General features: G+C 35.3%; 2 protein-coding genes across 4 annotated transcripts; one reads left to right on the forward strand and one right to left on the reverse strand.

Annotated features, from left to right (window-relative positions):
• Positions 1–60: 60 nt before the first annotated feature.
• LOC113698273 (putative late blight resistance protein homolog R1A-3) lies at positions 61–5,057 on the reverse strand. 3 transcript variants are annotated; one of them, XM_027218037.2, is made up of 4 exons: positions 4,735–5,057; positions 4,494–4,535; positions 711–4,361; positions 61–374 (listed from the first exon to the last, which is right to left on the reverse strand). In XM_027218037.2, exon 3 carries the CDS (start codon positions 4,309–4,311, stop codon positions 760–762), a length of 3,552 nt encoding a protein of 1,183 aa, XP_027073838.1. In that variant the 5' UTR covers positions 4,312–4,361; positions 4,494–4,535; positions 4,735–5,057; the 3' UTR covers positions 61–374; positions 711–759. The 3 variants fall into 3 exon arrangements, with proteins under 3 accessions (XP_027073838.1, XP_027073837.1, XP_071912753.1); XM_027218036.2 differs by lacking the exon at positions 4,494–4,535; XM_072056652.1 differs by lacking the exon at positions 4,735–5,057 and having other exon boundaries at positions 4,494–4,715.
• A 4,625-nt stretch (positions 5,058–9,682) lies between these two features.
• Positions 9,683–10,766, forward strand: LOC113700228 (homeobox-leucine zipper protein HOX21-like). The gene is made up of 2 exons (XM_027220749.2): positions 9,683–9,999; positions 10,105–10,766. The coding sequence occupies exons 1-2, from the start codon at positions 9,873–9,875 to the stop codon at positions 10,503–10,505; spliced, it is 528 nt and encodes a 175-aa protein (XP_027076550.1). The 5' UTR covers positions 9,683–9,872; the 3' UTR covers positions 10,506–10,766.
• Positions 10,767–20,738: the final 9,972 nt, after the last annotated feature.

Here is a 20,738-nt window from a genome sequence, read left to right on the forward strand (position 1 = left end):
TCAACTACAAATTTCTTCACAAAAAAAAAAAAAAACTCTAAAAAGGATACCAGCCAAAGGTAAAAAAAAAGGAACTAGTAATGAATATGTCAATGAATTAGAAGAGTTTCTCTGCCTGTATAGGTTGGGAAAAATTATTTACAACTGCCAACAATTTCTAACGACTATTCAAATCAAAACCTTTTTGCTTTAAACAAAAAACAGCCAGAAGAACACACAAGATTTGCGTTCAAAACCTAGAAAGGTATACATAATTCTGCATAGAATCATGTAGAATTATGAAGATTCCTGGGCAATGATTAGAAATTAAGAATTACTTGGAGAATTGAAACTAGCTCGGTGATGTCTGGACCCTTCAATTTATGCACAAAGACCTGAAAATGAAGATAGATTGACATTAAAATCTTCAAAATCGATGCCATTATTAATCGGAATTGATAAATGATGGAGGAATTTGAGATTAAACCATAGATAGAGATTAAATCAAGCCTTCTTTGTTTTTCCGCAAAAGCAGAGATAACGGGGGAGAAACACAATTGAATTGGGAGATAGATTGAGCTCTTTCGATTGTAAGAAGAGAAAGAGGCAGGGTTTTGAGAGGAAAAATGGAAGAGGCAATGAAAGGAGGGAGGAAGGGAAAGAGAAAATGGAAAATTTGCAGGAATATATACCGGAAGACAAGTAATTTATGCTCAAGAAATTTTATTTACCTGCAGGAAATATTAATTTATAGCCCCGACGGGTTCGTTTTATGGTCAATCAGATAACGATCTTTAGATCTTGGTTTCCCATGTCCATCTGCACTTGCTGAATTTGTCTCACAGAACTTATGATGAAAGGGCAAAATTGCACCTCAATCATTTCAATGGCAGGACTTTCCCCTAAACAAAGAGGAACCTCTTCTAGCCGCCAACACTTAAACAAAACCAATTTCTCAAGACGAGAAAAATTATCAGAATTATAGGCAGTCCAACTGCGAAGACTCGCGATTGACAATTTCAGGAATCGCAGGTTAGAGAATTCCCCGTCATGCATTTCCCATTTTGCCTCCTCGAAGGATCGATAGGATAATTTAAGCACTTCAAGATTGGGCAGCTTTCCAATTCTTGAAATTTCACTCGACGGACATTCATTGCCTGAGAGAGTGAGCTTTTTCAAGTTCGTTGGGAATTCAAACTTGCAGCCGCCAAAGAGATGCAGTTTAAGTGTTTCTAGTCGACTCAAACTGTCCAGCTTGAGAATCTGACTGCGATTTCCAAGACATAAAGTGTTCACGCATTTCAGCTTGCGGATGCTTGGTAATTTTTGTAGTTTATTCTGCAAGCGTCCACCATAACTGTCAATTGCGAGGCTGAAAGTGTCTAAATGATCTAGATCCGGGGAGTCTTCAACGTCGACAGTGGGTAAAATAAAACCAAGCTGCAAGTACCCTGTTATCTCTAGATGTCTTAGTGTCTTAACGTTCCAGATAGTATTAGGCAACGCAACATGATGACAGTCTCCTTTCACCAGAAATGTCTGTAACCTTGAGAGGTTGTCTATTGCAGATGGGATGGATACAATCTTGAACAAGTTAACCGCCAAGTATCTTAAGTGAACAAGCAATAATAATTCCATTGGAAAATTGCCATCAAAATATATGTCCCCAAAATCTAAAACTCTAAGAAGTTTTGATTTAGGAAACAAATCGGACCCTTCACGCGGCTCTTTTAAACTCCAAGAAGCAGAGCGAAAGAAGAGCAAACTGCGCAATTCGGGAAAAACTACCCTTGATTTCTTAAGCTCCTGTGACTTTGTCAAATATACGCACAGTCGGTGGGGGCACGGTCCAGTAAAAGTAGAGAAGTCATTACCTCCAGGTAAAATCTGTAGAAAACTTTCTTCTTTGGCCTTTGCCACACAAAACTCATGCACCAAATCATGAAGTCGGCAAGTTTTGGCACCAGCTAGACTGCTTTGTTTGGTAACCATGACTAAACTTCTACCAATCAAATCCTTCAAGAAGCCTTCTGCCACATCCTCTAAACTCTTCCCTTCTGTCTTTTGGATAAATCCTTCAGAAATCCAAAGCCATGACAACCTTCGGATAGGAATATCTTGGTCTTCTCGGAATGTGCCGAAGTAAAGAAGGCATGGTTTCAAATTTTCGGGTAAATGGATGTAACTCAGCTCCAATGGTCCAGTGTTATTAGAAGTGCCGGAACTGAGGCTGTTCACAAATTCTTGCCAGCAATCAGGCTCAATTCTTGAAAGAATTCCAGCAAAAATGAGAACTGTGTGAGGTAGACCCTTGCACTTATTTGCGACTTGCATTAAAACTTTGATTATTGCTGGAGGACAATCTCCTTTGCCAAATATCTTCCTATGAAGCAACTCAAAACACTCTACATCGGTAAGTTGGCGGAGATGATATGGCTCACTATTAGGTTTAAATTGCCAAGACAAATTCTGAAGCCTGCTGGTGAAGAGAATCCTACTTCCATTGGCATTATCTGGTAGTGAAGTTTTCAGCAAATTCCATGCATCAATGTCCCACACATCATCCATAACAATGAGATATATATTTCTCAACAAAATCTTCTTTAGCTCTTCAGCCAAATCATCTTCATCCTCCTCCAGACATTGGTCAGGACTTCTACCACCAATACTAGACAAAATCTGAACTAACAAATTGTGCTTGCAATATACTTGGGAAACAGTACACCAAGCACGAATATGGAAGTGGCCTAAAATTGAACTGTGATGGTAAACTGCGTTTGCTAATGTTGTCTTACCAAGTCCAGCCATACCCACAATTGAAACAATATCCAGCTGCTTTGAACCCCTAGTAAGTTTATCTGTAATTGTCTTTACCGCTTCATCAAGACCCACCAGAACTTCATTCAGTGTTGGGGTAATGAATTGTGATTTGAAGTGAATAGAGTTGCTGGCAATTCTCTGAACTTCATCATCATTCTTAATGCTATCAGTGATTTTAAGGGCCTCAATCTTCATATGCTTGATATCTCCAGCTACGGTATCTAAACATTCAAGTCTATCCCCAAGCGCAATAGAGTCGATGATTAACTCTGCCTTGTAGGCCACCTCCATAGCACGGTCCCAAAGAGCTTGGATTTTTCCATGCTGGTTGCGCTGCTTCACAATTTTCCTTAGGAGAGATCTTAGAAATATAATATCTTCTTGGATTCCTTGGATTTGATCCACTGGGAAAGCAATTGAACCAGCCTCAGAAGTTGCTAGTTCTCGGAGATTCTCTAAGAAGAAATCAAGCGAGCCTAGCTCGTTGGTCCTAGGGAAACTTAGTGATGATGATGGTGGTGGATGAGTTTGTGCAACTTCTTGAATCACAATTTGGAGCTCTTTCACCAAATGAGAAATTGCACGATTTGTTCCCTCTGCCAAGCCATGTTTTATTTCATTCACTGAAAAGGAGCAAATTACAATTCCTAAATCAATGATCACAACGCCAATATGATCCTTCATTTTGTCAGGTAGCGCATATAAATTCTCTTGCTTCACATGGAGAAGGATACTGATTGACTTGACTCCCTCGTAGAGTTTCAGCATATGATCCCGCACAGGGACCGTAAAAGTGGCATGACGTTCTAGTATCTGTCTAAGAGCAGCAAGGAGAGAATCAACAAATTCCTCCACTATATACTTGTTCATCTCCAGCGAAAAATTGAGTGGTGACCTTGATGGTACTTTTGAAGCTTTCTGCAGAGCATTCATAACAAAAGTGGGTGGTGACCTTGATATTACTTTTGAAGCTTTCAGCAAAGCATTCATAGCATAAGTGAGTGGTGACCTTGATAGTACTTTTGTAGCTTTCAGCAAAGTTTTCATGATGCGTGCAGAAGTTGCATGAAATTGGGGATCAACAAGCTCAAGCTTGCGTTGCAGTTTAGAAATTCTAATTTGGGTGTTATTGAACACCATTCCATCAATATAAACAGACCAATAAATTTTTCTCAGGCATTCTGCATTTACGGCCAGCAATGTATAATGAGTCAAGAGATCTATCAGTTGCATCCTGTCAACACCTTGCATTGTGGCAATGTGAAGTAGATTCTTTGAGAACATTAGCTTCTGTAGAAGGTCTTCAGTTAGGTAACTTATATCTTGATCAAGTCTTGCTCTCAATTTAACATAATCCCTCAGGCCCTTGACGATGGAATAAGTGCTGTTGTCTCCAATATCTGGCAGTGGCAATACCAGTGCGTATCTGTTTAATATCCGGTGCAACTCCTCAATATCCATATCGAAGAACCACTCATTGCTGAGCGCTGAGACTAATTGACGGAATTCCATAGGTAGTCCGAGGAAATGATTAATAACCTCGTTCCAAACTCCTGAATAACCTGCAAGAAAAGCAGAGGATAATTTTTAAAGAAATTCACATGAACTTTTGTCAAAACGGCTACTTGTATTAATAAAAATGATAATTACATCAAAAGTTTGGGCTGAGCAAATGCTCGGAGAGTTCATACAACCTGTGGATCACCACACACGATGAAATCCTTCCATTCTACATCCTGAAGTCCATTCAATGCATATAAACCAAAATCCTTTCAGCTTTCTCTATATTATAAACCAAAATTCTTTCTCCTTTCATAAATAGCATTTTTTTTCCCTTCAATATTGGATAAATATAATGATTTGCCAAATCACAATAGCACAAACCATGAATGATTGTGAACAGATAAAGAAACACAGAATGATAATAGCACATACCTGTTTGACGAGCAATCTTTTATGCACTTTAAGGGCAGAGACTGAGTGTAGAAGCTGTGGCCAACAGCAAGAGCTTCTCCTTGCACCTCCCTACCAGCCGCCTCACGAGTATAAAATCCAGCAAATTGATCGAATTGAATTAGACTATTAAGAGACTTATCAAATATCCAGCGTCCGTGCCAGACATCTAAAATTGCTACAGAAAAATTATAACTGCTAGTGCTACTAGGCAAGTCTCCGTTTCCTTGCCAAAAGATACTACTACTAGTAGTAAGCCTGGAGAGTTGTTTTACCGAACGCTTTGCTTTGCTGGAATTGGTTGGATTTTTGGGTCAGAATAATATCGCGTCCTTCAACAAGAAAGCGCGGCTGAAATATTAAATCTATGCATCCACGCGTTATTCCCTCGTTGGCCAGAGTGAGCTGCAATATGTTGTCTACTAATCTAGCCAGGAAATGGGGCAGGAACGGTCCCGAAGGCTCACATCCTCAAAAATTTGTGCGGCTCAGATTACAGCATGTAACTCGATTTTCATGTCATGTGTAGGGCCCATAAAAAAGTGTTGTAGAATTACGTCGTGTGCAAAGTAAGTTACATCGTATGCAATGGAAGTTACGTACAGTGAAAAATGAATACAACCGGTACAAATGGTTGCACCCCTTGTCCATCTAGCCAAGGCCTCTCCATTTGAGGTTTCATCCAATTTCTTCCAGTATAAACTAGTAATATATCTTTTGTGTAACTAGCATTTGACCCGTGCATAGCATGGGTTAACATTTTGAAAGTAAAATAATAATATTATTTTATTAAAAAAGTTATATGAAAAGAAAATTTTAAAATGAATAAAAGAGTTTCATATTAATGTAAATTTCTTCCAAAATATCTTGTGTTAAAAATCCAAAACAGATTGAAATATTCTCAAAAATGCACAAAAGTACCTTAAGAAATACCCAAGGTTAAAGCATACTAAACAAATATATAATCTCATCTCTCTAACTTCTCCCCATTCTTACCATTTTCTCCATCCTATGATACTACTTATAATCGCCTCTTATACCACCATTTCTTCATCCAGTACTCAGTAGCCCAACCTTCACTATAACAATCCTTTCCACCTTGTAAATCTGACCTTTTTTTATCCTTGACAGCCTAATAGCCTCCTTTCCTACACATTATCATAGTTTTATTCATCTCTTATTCTATCACTCTTTTCTTCGATTATTTTACATTATTCCTCCCATTCTATAGCTAAAATTTCGCCTCGACCACAGTTTGCCCTTTCCTAACCCTATGGTCCCACGTTTCATGTTTTCACTGTTCACAATTTGTTTTCTCATTTTTCAAGCATTTTTTTTTACCAATCAAAACATTGGAATTATGGTATTGGAGGAAAACTGAATTTGGAGTATAAATTTTGTGAAATTTTATTGGCTTTGATGTTTTTCTATGAACAAACATTTGGAAATGGCTTTTAGATAAATATTTGCAGTAAAAAATATTTAAAAAAATACTTCCAAAAAATAACCATTAAAGCACACATTTATTTATTTATATCCATATGTGCATTGTTGTTTATACATCCTTCTTAATATACTTGTGTTATTAGAAAAAAATATTATGATATTTATAATAAGTTTAAGTTAAGTGCAATCGGATAACGTGCTTGAGAACATATTCAATTTGATCAAAATTAAAAATGCCTTTGTTTCCAGATAAGATGATAGAGTCTCGTTTGGTCATGTTCGGAGTCCACATTCAGTTTTGCTAATTTCTTTATTGTTGTCAATAGGCAAAGTGCATAAGGAAGTTGTGGTGAATTCAGGGGGTTCCTTCAGAGCATCTGCAGAACTTTCAGCTGCCATTTGGCTCATCTCTAACTAATTAGAATCTTCAGCAAGACAATTTCTTGCCAGTTTCCAATTTTTTGAATTACATGACAGCCAGGCTTGTTAGTTGACAAGGTCAACAATGGCCAGCTGATGGAGACTGGATATGTATTGTATCTGATTATGAGCATGCAACTTGTGTTAGAAAATTTTAGTGAAATTCATGACCATATGATATTCTAAATAATTTAACGTTTCTCTCAATAAATATAGGACAAATTGTTACTTAGGAAAAGTCTTTACATAATACATCGGTTTGGGGTTCTTTAACCTTTAAGGCAAATGCAACGCGTTATTTCCACGTTCCCAAGTAATTGTATACTTTTTCCCCCCGCCCCCTTCCCCAAAAAATTGACCAAGATTTTTCTCCTCCTATTTTACTGTCTTCTATGTTCCATTCAACAGGTTTACTGTCTGTTTGAAGATAGTTTTGATAATCTGTTGAATTGGTGTACTGTTTTTTTTTTTTTAATGTGTTTTCCCTTTTTATGTTTCTCTAATACACAAAAAATATGCTGTCCTTGTTAAGTAGCTGTCTTTATTTATTGCGGATTTGAAATGGATAGGAAAGTGAGCCCAAGGGACAGGAGAGTTGCATAAAACAAATCACATGCAGCAGTAGATAATCCATATTTGTTGAATTAAACGCCGACTTGGTTTTTGTACTTTGCATAGTTGAATTTATTCTTGAAAACTTCATATTACGAAATAGATTAACTTTTTGTGTATTGACAGTGTAACGATTTTTTTACACTAATAGTTGTGAATGTATTCCACATATATTGAATTTCAAATTTGAATTCATATTATGTGCCATAATCTCATCCTATTAGTGTAAAAGAAAAAAAATTTCAACAAGGACAACACCTGATTAATTGTCCAAGCTCAAAATTGAGTATCCCAATAAGCATGACAATAACCTTTGCAATTGTGAACAAGGATGATAATTGACAAATAAAGGACCAAAGATAGAACACAAGGAGCAACGTGCACACTCACTATCAAGTGGTTGAACTAATTATTAGATATTCCAATTGGCCTAGTTGGGCTGTCCTTAAAATAAGTTAGAGTAAAAGTAGGAGTAAAAGAAAGAAATAGAGTAGATGATGGCAATTGAAAAAAAAAAAAAAGCCTTTCTTATAGTAAACTTGCTTTGGTTGTCCCAAGTATACCACCAACCATCCCATTTTCTAACATGAACAGTTGTTCTTGCACCTTCTCTTTCACCTGCGAGAGCCACCATATGAAACAAAGCAATTGCTTGGTATAAAGTTCCAACAGGGAGTGGAAATCCTGCAAAGAAACAGTATTCTGGTATAGAGGACTCACATACCTGCAAAGACATGATAGGTTCCCATATCTGCTTTCTAAATGGTACATGCAATTTTCATCAATCAAAACTTGGAAATCCTGCCAAAAGGTAGTATTTGATGTTAAGTCCAAATTCTTAGCTTTTCAGGGTACTAAAACATGAGAAATAAGACTCAGACAACCTTAAACTGGGGAATGTTAATATACTTGGTAAATTACTAAGTTCACAGTGAGCTAGATTAAGAAAGAGGTTTTCTAATTCTACTTGACTTGAAGCATCCACCAATTTGTCTTCCCTTTGTTTAGGATCTGACATTATAACTGTCCACCGATACTGAACTTGCAATTAATCATTGATTCTTGTGCCTATTTTTCAGATCTCACTGTGGAGGACATGCATTTAGATTTATCGGGTTGCAGTGGTATTCATCATAGAAGACACTTGAAATTTCAATATCATGATCAATTTTATTTTTTTGATATGTTATATCATTGATTATTAGATCTATGTATCGGTGTCATATTCAATATATTTTAGTGCCATTAACACAGATATTAGACTGAAATTATCTTCTTTTTTTTTTTTTATCAAAAATAAGACAATTGCTCCACGCAAACTTTATCTATTCCTTCAGTGTAAGGAGATAAGGTGGAACAGTAGCACGATTTCTTGGCAAATTCCTGCATGTCAACAAGGGATTTACGCAACAGCAATCCCTCAAGTGGTGTTGTTGAAAGGAAATTAAAGTCAAAATGCAACTTGCAATTTCCTCCAGCAATCTTGATGCAGACACACTTACACACTTGTTGAAAATTTCAACAACGGTGAGCTGATGGAGATCGGATTTGTACGAAACAATGAGCATGAAATTGAACAGATATCATCCAATTCATTACTTGTACTTCACACATTAATAAATGATTTTGGTTGTGATTAGCCGAGTTCAAGACGGTACACGTTGAGCTAAAGCTCCAAGATTTGAGGGATTTAATAGCCCAGAGAGAAAAGGATACAGGAACTCGATAAAGTTCCTCCATGGGGGACACAAAATTAAACAAACCAATTGTGTCCTAACCGAGTCCGTAAATGCTTGTTTTATACTCGTACAATATGCAATCATATGCATAATTTAAAAAATTTTTATCTTTTATACATTTTAAAAATGCTTTGAAAAATAGTTGTACTTTTCAATAAACTTTATAAAATACATAATAAAATTTACTTCATGAATTATACTTCAATTTTTGAAAAAATTTAAAAATTCGAATAAGGTAAATGACTTATTTTCCTAATTATAAACTAAATAATAGCAACATATAATATAATTCTTGTAGATTTATACAAATAAAAGCACTAAGGTGAAAAAGTTTCAATACATTTAATGTCTTATATACAAAGAAAAGAGTTAAATTCGATATGTATCCAATAGTGATAGCATATATATTATTAGCGTATATAAGTTTAACCAATACTATTCACGTATGGATTGATATACGTGATGTCGCCGAGCACATACTTTTATACTGAACTTTTAAGGAAAAATCGCCAATTTAGTCCCTAAACTTTTTTTTTACATCGATTTAGTCCCTATATATTATTTATAACCAATTGAATCCCTAAACTTATATTTCGATTCCAATCAAGGATCTTAGCGGTGGCGCCACTGCATAATTTCCATTAGGTTCCTAATTGAACAACCCAAAAGGGGTATTTTATGAATTTCCATTATGACGCCTTTACCAATTAAAAATTAACCAAACAAGTCTACTGAGAAATACCCACCAAAAACCCAAAATGAAAACAAAAAAATTTCTTGGACAAAATCCAGGGCTTAAGTCGATGATCTGCTAAATAAAATCGAAGCAAATCGTGTTGAACTACTCCTAATCCAGACCCTCCCCGTACCAGAAAGAATTAGACCTTGGGGATTTTGTTTCTCATGATTCATGGTAATATGGAAACCTTTTTCCCGGTCAACTCCATGTTTCAAAACCATCAAGATCATGACCGCCTTCCTTCCAGCAATAATCCCTCTGCCCCTTGCGCGGCACATCGTGACTTCCCTGGTAGTATTTCATTAAAATTTTCTCAATCTTTCCTTTCTAATTACTAGTAGTTTGTTTTAATTTATGATTACTTTGGTGGTGGTGGTGGTGGTGGTGGTGGTGCAGCCATTTCTAGTGCCCTGATGAGGAGATCCATGTTGTTTTCTGGGGTTGACATGTCTGAAGAAGCGCTGCGTCTAGAAGATGACATGTCAGACGACGGCGCTGCGCCACTTGGGGAGAAGAAGAAGCGGCTCAACTTGGAGCAAGTGAAGGTGCTCGAGAAAAGTTTCGAGTTGGGTAGCAAGCTTGAGCCAGAGAGGAAAATGCAGCTAGCCAGGGCTCTGGAGTTGCAACCGAGGCAGGTCGCCATATGGTTCCAGAACAGGAGAGCTAGATGGAAGACTAAGCAAATGGAAAAAGACTATGAGGTTTTGAAGAGACAAGTCGAAATACTCAAGGCTGACAATGAACTCCTCAGGATGATGGTTTCTGAAATACTCAAGGTTTCTGAACTCAGGCATTAGAGTTGGAAAAGTGAAAGTAGCTTCTCCCTCAGGATGATGGTTTCTGAAATACTCAAGGCTGACAATGAACTCAGGCTGAAATACTCAAGGTTTCTGAACCATTTGATCCAATGATGGAGTTAACAATTCGATCGCTAGCTGAGCTGGAGCATGCTTTGTCCCAATTCTTTCTCGAATGCATTGAATTGCAGTGCTTTTTCTACGCGGGTCTGCAAAAATTGGCCAGATCTCTCTTTTTTCAAAGAACCGTAGGTCAAGTAATTGGGGTTTTCCATCGATTTACTCTTTTCGGTAAAGGCGCTAGAATGGAAGTCCCTAAAATACCCCTGTTGGGTTGCTTGATTAGGAACCTAATGGAAATTATGCGGTGGCGCCGCCGCTAAGATCCTTGGTTGGAACCGAAATATAAGTTTAGGGATCCAATTGGCTATAAATAATATATAGGGACTAAATCGACGGAAAAAAAAAGTTTAAGAACTAAATTGGCGATTTTCCCAACTTTTAATCATACTTATGAACTTATAATAGCTCATATTATACCCATTTCGTATTATTACTATGTATCGTAATTCCAACTTCCAAACCGCAAAGTTTGACCAGAATTCCTTTGGCAATTCCTCCAAATTCTGGCCGGACTTTGAGAGGGATTCATTCCCTGTTTTGCCAAAAATTTCTGCCTCAAATCCCTCCAACAATCCATCCAGAATTCTGACCGAATTCTTAGAGCAATTCGGTCCCTTTCTTTTTTGGTAAGTTTCTTCATTTTCTTGTTTTTATCACTCGAATCACCATTGAAACATATCATCTTTGTGAACTTTAGGACTTCAATAAACATAATGGAAGCTTATTTTTTTGTGCAAAATGAAGTCCATTTTCAACTCCTACAAAAACAACAAAAAACATGCAAGTAAAAGGGACAAAAATTTCATTTAAGCACTAAATAGCACTTAGAACTAATTCCAACCAAAATGGATCATTTTCTTCTTATAACATTAAAAAATGACTAATATAAAATGTTATTCAAATATAGCACAAAATAACCACTAATCAACTCCCCGACATATGAATCATTGTTTGTTCTTAAGCAATAAGAATTACAAATCAACGATGATTCAAAGGTTTGGAATAACATATGTCAAGTTCAATTCCTCAAAATCAAGTAAATAACCATTATGCAATTATTCATTTAATATCAAGTACTCATCATATTAAGTAAAAGAGAGCCAATTATACCATAATTTAAACATATCATCTCTACTTCTCATCCTCACCTAATTTCACAAGTCAAATAACTCACAAGGTCAATAAAAATGCTTCCTAAACCTATGATTATTTTTTTTCTCAAATTTAAAGAGGGATTTATTCATATAATATTTCTAAATAACAACTCGAGCTGTGAAGTTGCCTTTTGATGTGAGAATCAATATTTTTAGATAAAGATCTCCAATTACTTGACACTTCACATATTCTAATTGCTTTGCCTACTCCTAATTCAAGTACCATTTTATACAAAAACTCGATATTTTTAGATAAATACTCTCGATTACTAAGCACATGAACCATTAGAGTAACACTACAACTTTTATTCACTTTTGTTTGCTTTTTTTTTTCTTTTTTATTTGAAAGCAAATACATATTCCCTCTTTGTAATTCATATAAAAATAATCATAGGCAAAGTATTGCACTTATTGACCAAGGTCATCACTAAAGTTTGTAAAATCAAGTAAAGATATGAAATTTCAATAAATATGCAAAAATAATTGGGCATAATTTTCTTCACTTTACACGATATACTTTCCTAAAATGCAAAAAAAAAAAAAAAATTTGAATCACGCAATAGCTATTTCCAAGTTAATTGAGGAATGAATTTCCTAGGGTACATATAAAGTTTCAACAAGTGGGAGAATCACAATGCTTAAACTTGAAACAAATTAGCCCTTTTAAATCAAAATAGCAAACATTTTTCGGCAATAGTGAAGTTTTGAAAAAATTTTGACAGAGTTTTCCCTTGTAATTGGACGACAATCCCTCGCCTAGCAATCCAATTTTTCAAGAAAATTTCTGCAAGACAAATTTTTCAAGCATAATTCTATTATTTTACAGGCATTAAAGTCAACAAAGATCATGATGCGGTTGAGCACGAGGCCCAAAGTGTACAAGTAGACCCTGTGAAGGTGCCCCAAGGCCCAGTGACACGAGGACGAGCTAAGAGATTCAAGGAGTCCCTCCAAGCCTTGGTACGTGCCATCCAAACCCAAGAGAAACCGGGCATTGAAGGAATTGAGTTGGAACATCCTTACACGACTACTAAAATGCTGCTTACAATTGAAGATGTAAGTGTTCAAGCTCCAAATGGCGGGCTGAGCCGCAGTAAGTACCCTCGCTGAGCCGTACGGGGGTCTCGCTGCCCGGTCAGCGAGTCGGGGGTCCAAGGGGGCGACGCGCCCCTAGCTTGGGGGCCCGGGGGCGCAGCGAAGCCCCCGGTGGGGGTTCGGGGGCAACGCCCCCGAAGCTTATGATGTATAGTTAGTTGGGCTAGCTTTCGGTCAAGTGAAGGCCCAAGGGGCTGGCCGAACTTTTCTTGTTATTTTTCCAATCTATTAGGTCTTAGTCACGGCTATAAGTAGCCTGAAGTCGCATGTTACATGGAGTTTTTGAGAGTATTGAATAAAATTTCCAGAATTTCGTCCATTCCTTGTGGCAAATTCCCTTAGCTTGTGAAAGCTAAGTTGAACATCCTAGAGCTGATCCTAGGCTATTCGTGACTTATCAATCAAGCACACATACTTGATTGTGGCGTCCTCTACCGTTAAATCTGTTCTTGAGTGGTCCAAGTTCGGGTTCAACTCCATCAAATCTTCATCGTGTTCCTCTAGATCCGAAATAGCTTCCGTCGCTCGCATCAGATCATCACAAGGCAACAAAAATTGCAAGTCACTACAAGAAAATTGTTCATCAGTGACAACACAAAGTCATCACAAAACATACAAATATCGTCACAAATACCTTTAATTGACGACTTTTTGATCGCCACAAAGTCGTCACTAAATCCCCGTCGGTAAAAGTAAACAGTGACGACCTAAAATGTCGTCACTAAATAGTTCTCATTAGTGACGACTTTAAGTAGAGTATTTTTGACAAAAGATCAAGTCGTCAATAAAACACTTCCAGATTGTCGTCACTAATGACAACTGTTTAGTGACGACCTGAAATGTCATCACTAAATAGTTGTCATTAGTGACGACAATCCGGAAGTGTTTTATTGACGAATTGACCTTTTGTCAAAAATGCTCTACTTAAGGTCGTCACTAAAAAGTACCGAAAGCCATTGTATATAACTATTTTACTGACAACAATTGTCGTCACAAATTTAGCTTAGATTTAGTGACGGTCTCTGTTGTGACAAGGAGATTTAGTGACGGTCTCTGTTGTGACAAGGAGTTTTTATTTTCTATTTTGTGACAACTTTTTTTTGTCATTAGATAATTTCTCAATAGCTTAATAGTCATAATTTGGCCTGTAATCATTGCTAAATCATTGATTTTAAACAAACCATACAAATAAACATGAACGATTGATAACCAAAAGTATTTGCATTAGATTACATGGTAATAATATAGCATTCTCAAATGCCAAATTCAAGTGTACATTACCCAACTAATGCCTACAAAAATAACATTTGTCCAAAATATCACTTGTACATAAGGTACATTTACAAAAGCAATCACAGTTTAAGAAATTGAAGAACATCTAAATGAACCACTCCATGAGCAAAAGGCAATTTTGTCTTCAACATTCTTCAACCATAACCATAGATATCTTCCAAAAGCTAGTATGAATAGCATTTATCTGTCATAAAAGAGTAAAAGAAGTAGGTAAGGGGAGGAGTACAATAATAAAGAACAAGTAATGAGACTTAGATTATTAAGACAAAAATTACAATTCATTAAGAACCTCATATAATTTGGGCCCACATATTACAACACCAGCAGCAAGAAGTTAGAAATCACAGTCCAATCTATACAAATACAACACTGCATAAGCTCAACTAAAGAGCTCTCTAAAACAGTTTTTTTTTCTTTCTTCTTCTTTAAATAGCTCAACTTATTGAACAATTAAATTGGACTCCCACAGTAATTATTGTTTAATCTTTATGCTTTTGGTTGTTTATATATTAAAACACAGAAAGCAACTTATTGTACGAGGTGTGAATACAGGAGGTAAAGCAACTTATTTATGAAGTTGACTTTTGACCCAAAAAAAAAGTATCATACATTCTGGAAATGTTGTATGTAATGTATTGCTAAAAAAACACCAAGATTCACCTTTGTTGGTCATGTAAGAACTAAAACATTCTAGAATTAACCAAAAAATTCTTGCTATTTTTTCAGAAGTCATTACCGAGAATGGTTTCATTAAATGGACTTCCACATCTTGCTACCTTTTGTAGCACCTAGTCATATTGGCATTTCACATCAATAGGCAAATTCATCAATTTAAAAGGTGTACTCACTAATAATTCTGCTAATTATAATGGGTCAGCGGCTCTAATTATGTACTGCAGTTCCTTGAAATGAGAGGCTTTGGACTTGAGATCTCTAGCTTAAATTCAAGGTATCACCACTCTGTCAGTTTCTCATCCCATCTTCATTAGGCCCAAACAATAAAAAGGTTCATAATGAGAGAACACAATGGTTCAGTTGAAGAATAGCTTCTATGATTAGGAAACCAAAGAGAGCTGAAATTTGATTTGACACGACATGTTGAAAATTCACTAGCAGCTAACAAAAGCCCAAACTCAACCATAACCCCTGATGCCTTTTCTGATTTTCAAGCAAAAACTCTAAAACAAATTAAAATACAATTTCAAGAGCCAAATTCAGTATGCCAAATTTATAAACCTATTTTTCAATTAAGAAAACTATGGATGGCCACTAGCAATCAACATGTTCCTATAGGAGGGAAAAGACAGAGTAAGAACAGGAGAGGCAGAAGGCAGAAAGGAAGGTGGGCGAGAAAAGCATCAAAAGGAACAGATATCAGGCAATAAGAAAATGGAATCTGGGATATGCCTTTGGTTTGGGTAGTATAAATAGAGATAACCCTAGTGGGGGAATCAAAATGTTAGTGCCCAGTTTATGAATAAATCCCATAGATTGGGCCAATGAAAGCCTTAGATCTATTTCCAGAAGCCTTGCAAACACCATCAATCACTATCAGTCTATCACTCTTTTTGCCCATGCCTTAGTTCCAGACCCCCTGACAAGCAACTAGTATGCAAAAGAAACACAAAAAGAAATCAAATAAATCAAGGACTCCATCAAAAGAGAACAAATATAATCGAGGGCACCAATAGAAAACCTCGGCCAAACTAGACTGGTTTCTAGTCAATTTCTTCGCTGGCTTTCACCAAGTTTCATAGACTTTTAGTCTTCTCTGAGTTTGCATTCGACCAGATCGAACAGCTGAAAATTCTTGGATGAACCAATTGAACCATTCAAAGGTTGAATATTTCCTAGGCAGATTTCCTGCAAAAAATACATAACTCAATTACCCAATTAAAAAATAAAACCTACCATTAAAGGAAAACCATGGCTGTAACATGCCAAATTTCTCTTCTTTTTCTGCTGCATTAGGGAAGCTAAAGAACAAGTTTTACTTTAAAAATATGTCTGGTGACCTTAAAATCTTATTGAGGTTCAATTACTTACTGAAGGGATTATGATGACGAACCAGGCTTTAAATATAAATGTTCATAATAAAAAATATAGACACTGAAAAAGAAAGAGAGACTGAGATATTGTCTATGCAGGTCTGTGGTAAATTTATAGCTCTGTCCTTTAGAAAATGGAAGGCTTTAATGATCATAACAGCTGTAGCCAACTTCCTTTAGGACCCTGTCCCATGCTATGCTATCGATGTACCTATGCCTTTTACTCGTTTTCCTAATTTGCAGCTTTCAAGGTCAAAGACCTTAGACTTGTCCACAGTCATAATGCTCTGCTACATGTGAAATATGCATCTATACATCCAAATCAGGAACTGCAGACTTAGGCTGAGAAATCTAGTAACAAGCATAAGCCAAACAAGTTCACATTTGAGAAAACTTTAAAAGATTAAGCATATAAATCAATTCAGTATTCTTTATATCTTGTGATAAAATTTGAGGTCACTAGGTCAGGATCCAGTGCTACAAGAGTTCAATCAGAAAATAACAATCTCCTACCAAAGAGGAAACATTTTAATCTTTGATCTCTTGGTTTCTGATTCTAGAGAACCAATACGAAGTTGCAAAAAACAATTATAAACATGCGACTCAGATATAACAAGAAAACCAAAAGGTAGGGGGAAGTAGGAAGAATAGACTATTATCACTTGGCTTCTCAACCTAAATTAATGTTTGGAGACCGACAAGATGAATAATTGTAACTCCAATACCTAATTCTTCTTTCATAGTCCATATATTCATGCTACAAGCCAAACTGATTGTCATTCACTATAGCAGCCCAAAATGAACTTTCATTGCATCTTTAGCTAAAGTCTTCTTAAATTAATGTCTATCAACCTTAAATGCATAAAAGATGCCCCCACAATATCTTCTTCCCTTCGTAAATTAGAACAATTTGGTTAGACCCAATTCACCAGACAAAAGAATAAATTTTTCCTTCAAAAACTACTGTGGAATAATCCTCTTAAGTATTGAGCAACTCAGAACCTTATTCAGGGTTATGCTTAACAGCTGTTAAGCCATAGAATTTCAGGGAATGAGGACATTCAAAAGATTTAGCAGCTTTATTTGAGTTTTCTTCACTTCTATTGGGCACATCGATTTCCAAATTGTCTGTCTTGTTGTCTCATTACAAATTCAGCTCCTTGAATATATCTTAAATAACAGTAGTAGTCACTTGGTGTTGTTTTAACTCACCATAATGAATTCCAAAACCCTCCAATAATGCAAGTCAGAATACATGGAAAGGCAATACCAAAAATACAGAATTAAAGAGGGTAAAGTGTTGAAATACATTTACAAATTAGTCTTATTAAGTTATGGGCAAAATACATGCAAGCCAATTTCATTAAAGACGGAATCAGAGGAGATTGTCGGTGTAAATAAAAATCGAACCAATAGGTGCCACCTGCTTTGCATATTTTTTTCCCTCTCTTTATTCTGTATGAACTTTAGCTAACTTTTCCTTCCACTAACTGCACATTATGGCATCTCCATCCTCCTAAAAACAAACCAACCTTCTACACTACACCTAAGAAACTTGTCTTTCTGACGAATAAAGTGCCGACTACCGAGTAAAATGCTTCAGACGCTAAATAAAGCTAATGATAGGAACTCAAGCTTCTGATGCATCAATTGGTACAAGTCATAGAGCTCCGATGAGCAAGAAACAAGGGATGTGACAGCAAGCAAAAGAAATTACTCAAATTAACTGAAACACTTTAAAGAAACAAATAAATTAACCACATCCTTCAAACTTCAGGAGACTACGCATGACGCACAAAATCACCGACATAAATAGCAGGGGGCAAAAGATTGGAAAAAAAAAAGGAGAGAAGAAAATGTAGTAGCATGGCTAACAATTTGACAGACGTTTAAGACTCGAATAGACAGCTTCTCAAACCTGATCGATGCACCAATCAAGCGGACTCCTCTTTGAAATAACGGACATCCAACTCAACGACCAATCACGCTTGCAGAAATGAACTTGAAACAAATCAGCCACAGGTTAGATGAATCGAGTCGAGCGGGGGGAGTTCCGAGTACAACATAGCTATGATAGCATCTAATAATCAAGAGCTGCTAAAAGATTTTGGGCAGAAATTTGCAAAAAATATTGTAGAATATTAGGGATTTGGAAAAATTGGGAAAAATGTATAGGAGAGAGAAAAATGAACCTTTCCAATAAAAACCTTGCCCTTTAATGCTGGACAGCCATGGTGATGCTTGTGAGAAGCCAGAGAAGGGATTTGTTGTGAGGGTGAAAGTATCAGGTGCCGTGCAGAAGCTCTCTTTTGTGCTCAGTGCAGAAGCTTGTTTGTTTCAGCTCGGTGAAAGTTTGTGTTGCTCAAGTGTTCCGTTGCTTTAACTCAGACCAAGTGTTCCGTTGCTTTTGTTTTCAGAATGTGTTCCGCTGCTTTGGTCTTTGCTTTGCTTTGGATATTATTTTTGTTGCGCGGCACTTTCACTATGATTTCATCAAAATTTTGACTTCACTCATTTTCCCTCCATTTGATACCAAAAATCATGTTTTTTCTGGATTTGTAATATGGTTTGAACCATAGATTTTAATGCTATAGTATTATTCTTTATTTTTTAGCAAAAAATAAAAATTTTCATCAACATAGGTGGCAAATTTTGTTAATTTCATATAATTGAAAATGTACTTTTATAATTTGCTAATATTTTATACTAATTTCTTATAATTGTAGCACTAAAGAACATCATGTAATTGAAAATAATTAAACTCAAATTATATGGTTATAACATAGTTTCAATAAAAATAATCATTTTCCCAACATTTGAGACCAATCATCATGCTTTTTTTTATTTTTAATTTGGTTTGAAGCATAGATTTTATTGCTATAGTATTATTCTTTATTTTTTAGTACAAAAACACAAATTTTCATCAATATAGGTGGCAAAATTTGTTAATTACATATAAGTGAAAATATACTTTTATAATTTGCAAATATTTTAGCCCTGCAATTTTTTATAATTGCAGCACTAAAGTACATCATTAATTGAAAATAACAAAAGTCAAATTCTATGGTTATAACAGACTTTCATTAAAAATAATCAAATGCTATTAATAAGACATTATTGTTAAGTCAAAATAAAAGAAAATTTAGTGATGACATAATGTTATCACTAATTTATTCAAGATTATAATGACAAAAAAAGTCGTCACTAATTAAATTGCTAGTTTTTAATATTGTCAATTGCTAGTTTTTAATACTTTTGTGAAAATATTGATAATGGTTGAGAAAATTTTGTTACATTACTGCAAGTGATAAATGTACTTTTGTTCTTTTTCAAACATTTATTTTAATGTTTAATTTTGTTTAAAACTATTGTACTAGTATAGATTTGCAAGACAAAACTTAAGTTCTCAATAGTTAAAAAATTCATTACAGAGAAAACACAAAGTAGTAGTTGCAAAATGTGTATAAATTACAGATATTTTAATGTGTATAAATTACAGTTTATTTTAATGTTTAATTTTGTTTGAAACTATTTTACTAGTATAGATTTGCAAGACATAGATTTATGGGTAATTTCTTTTTTTTTTTTTGCTTTCACATATTTAATTTATGTTAAATAAAAAACCTACCAGTTTCCCTTTCATAAAAATATTAGTGCAACACTTTTTGAATTTTACTTACAAACATTTATGTATTTAACATAAATTAAATGACTCAGAGTGAAATGCCCATAAAGAGCAGAATATTTGTTCATGTAATGGAAGAAACCCACAAAGAGTTGGTACTTTATGGGCCATTTCTCTTTCTAAAAAAATTTAATTTATGTTGAAAAGATAACCTACCAGTTTTCGTTTTGTAAGAAATCAGTGTAACACTTTTTGAATTTTAGTTACAAACATTTATAAATTTATCATAAATTATATGTTTGAGAGTAAAATGCCCATAAAAAGTTGGTACTTTGAATAGATAATGCTCATTTGCCCTTAAACTAAACTCCCTGAAGGCTATTTTGTTAATTACTTTGTAGTACTTTGTTATTCCTTTGCTAATACTACTTGGCATGTAGTACAAAGGATAAATCTGGCATAAATTTCTTATTCCATTGATAAAAAGACCTGCCTGCCTTATAACTATTGTAATGAAAGATATATCTTTAGAGTTTATAACAAATTATTACTTAAGTTTGAGAAAATTATAAAATATTTATGCATAGTTTATCAAGATACCATTCACAATTTCCTAATAAAAAAATAGGGGCTAAATTGTAAAAACTAGGGTGTCATAATAGAAATAATAAAATTGGTGTATTACATATGGGGGTTAAATTGCAAAAGTTAAAGTGCCATAGTAGAATTAATGAAATTGGTGAATTACATATGGGGCTAAATTACAAAAGTTAGGGAGTAATAATAGAATTAAAGAAATCGGTGTACTACATATGAGGCTAAATTGTAAAAGTTAAGGTATCATAATGGAATTAATGGAATTTTTTACAACATTTAGGGCTAAATCGCAAAAGTT

The sequence above is a fragment of the Coffea arabica genome, chromosome 7c (assembly GCF_036785885.1).
Source record: "Coffea arabica cultivar ET-39 chromosome 7c, Coffea Arabica ET-39 HiFi, whole genome shotgun sequence".
NCBI lineage: Eukaryota > Viridiplantae > Streptophyta > Magnoliopsida > Gentianales > Rubiaceae > Coffea > Coffea arabica.

Coding starts and splice junctions, on each gene's coding strand:
- LOC113698273 (XM_027218036.2), bottom strand. CDS start 4,311: ATGGAATTCCGTCAATTAGTCTCAGCGCTCAGCAATGAGTGGTTCTTC.
- LOC113700228 (XM_027220749.2), top strand. CDS start 9,873: ATGATTCATGGTAATATGGAAACCTTTTTCCCGGTCAACTCCATGTTT. Junction 10,000..10,104: donor GGCACATCGTGACTTCCCTG/GTAGTATTTCAT, acceptor GTGGTGGTGCAG/CCATTTCTAGTGCCCTGATG.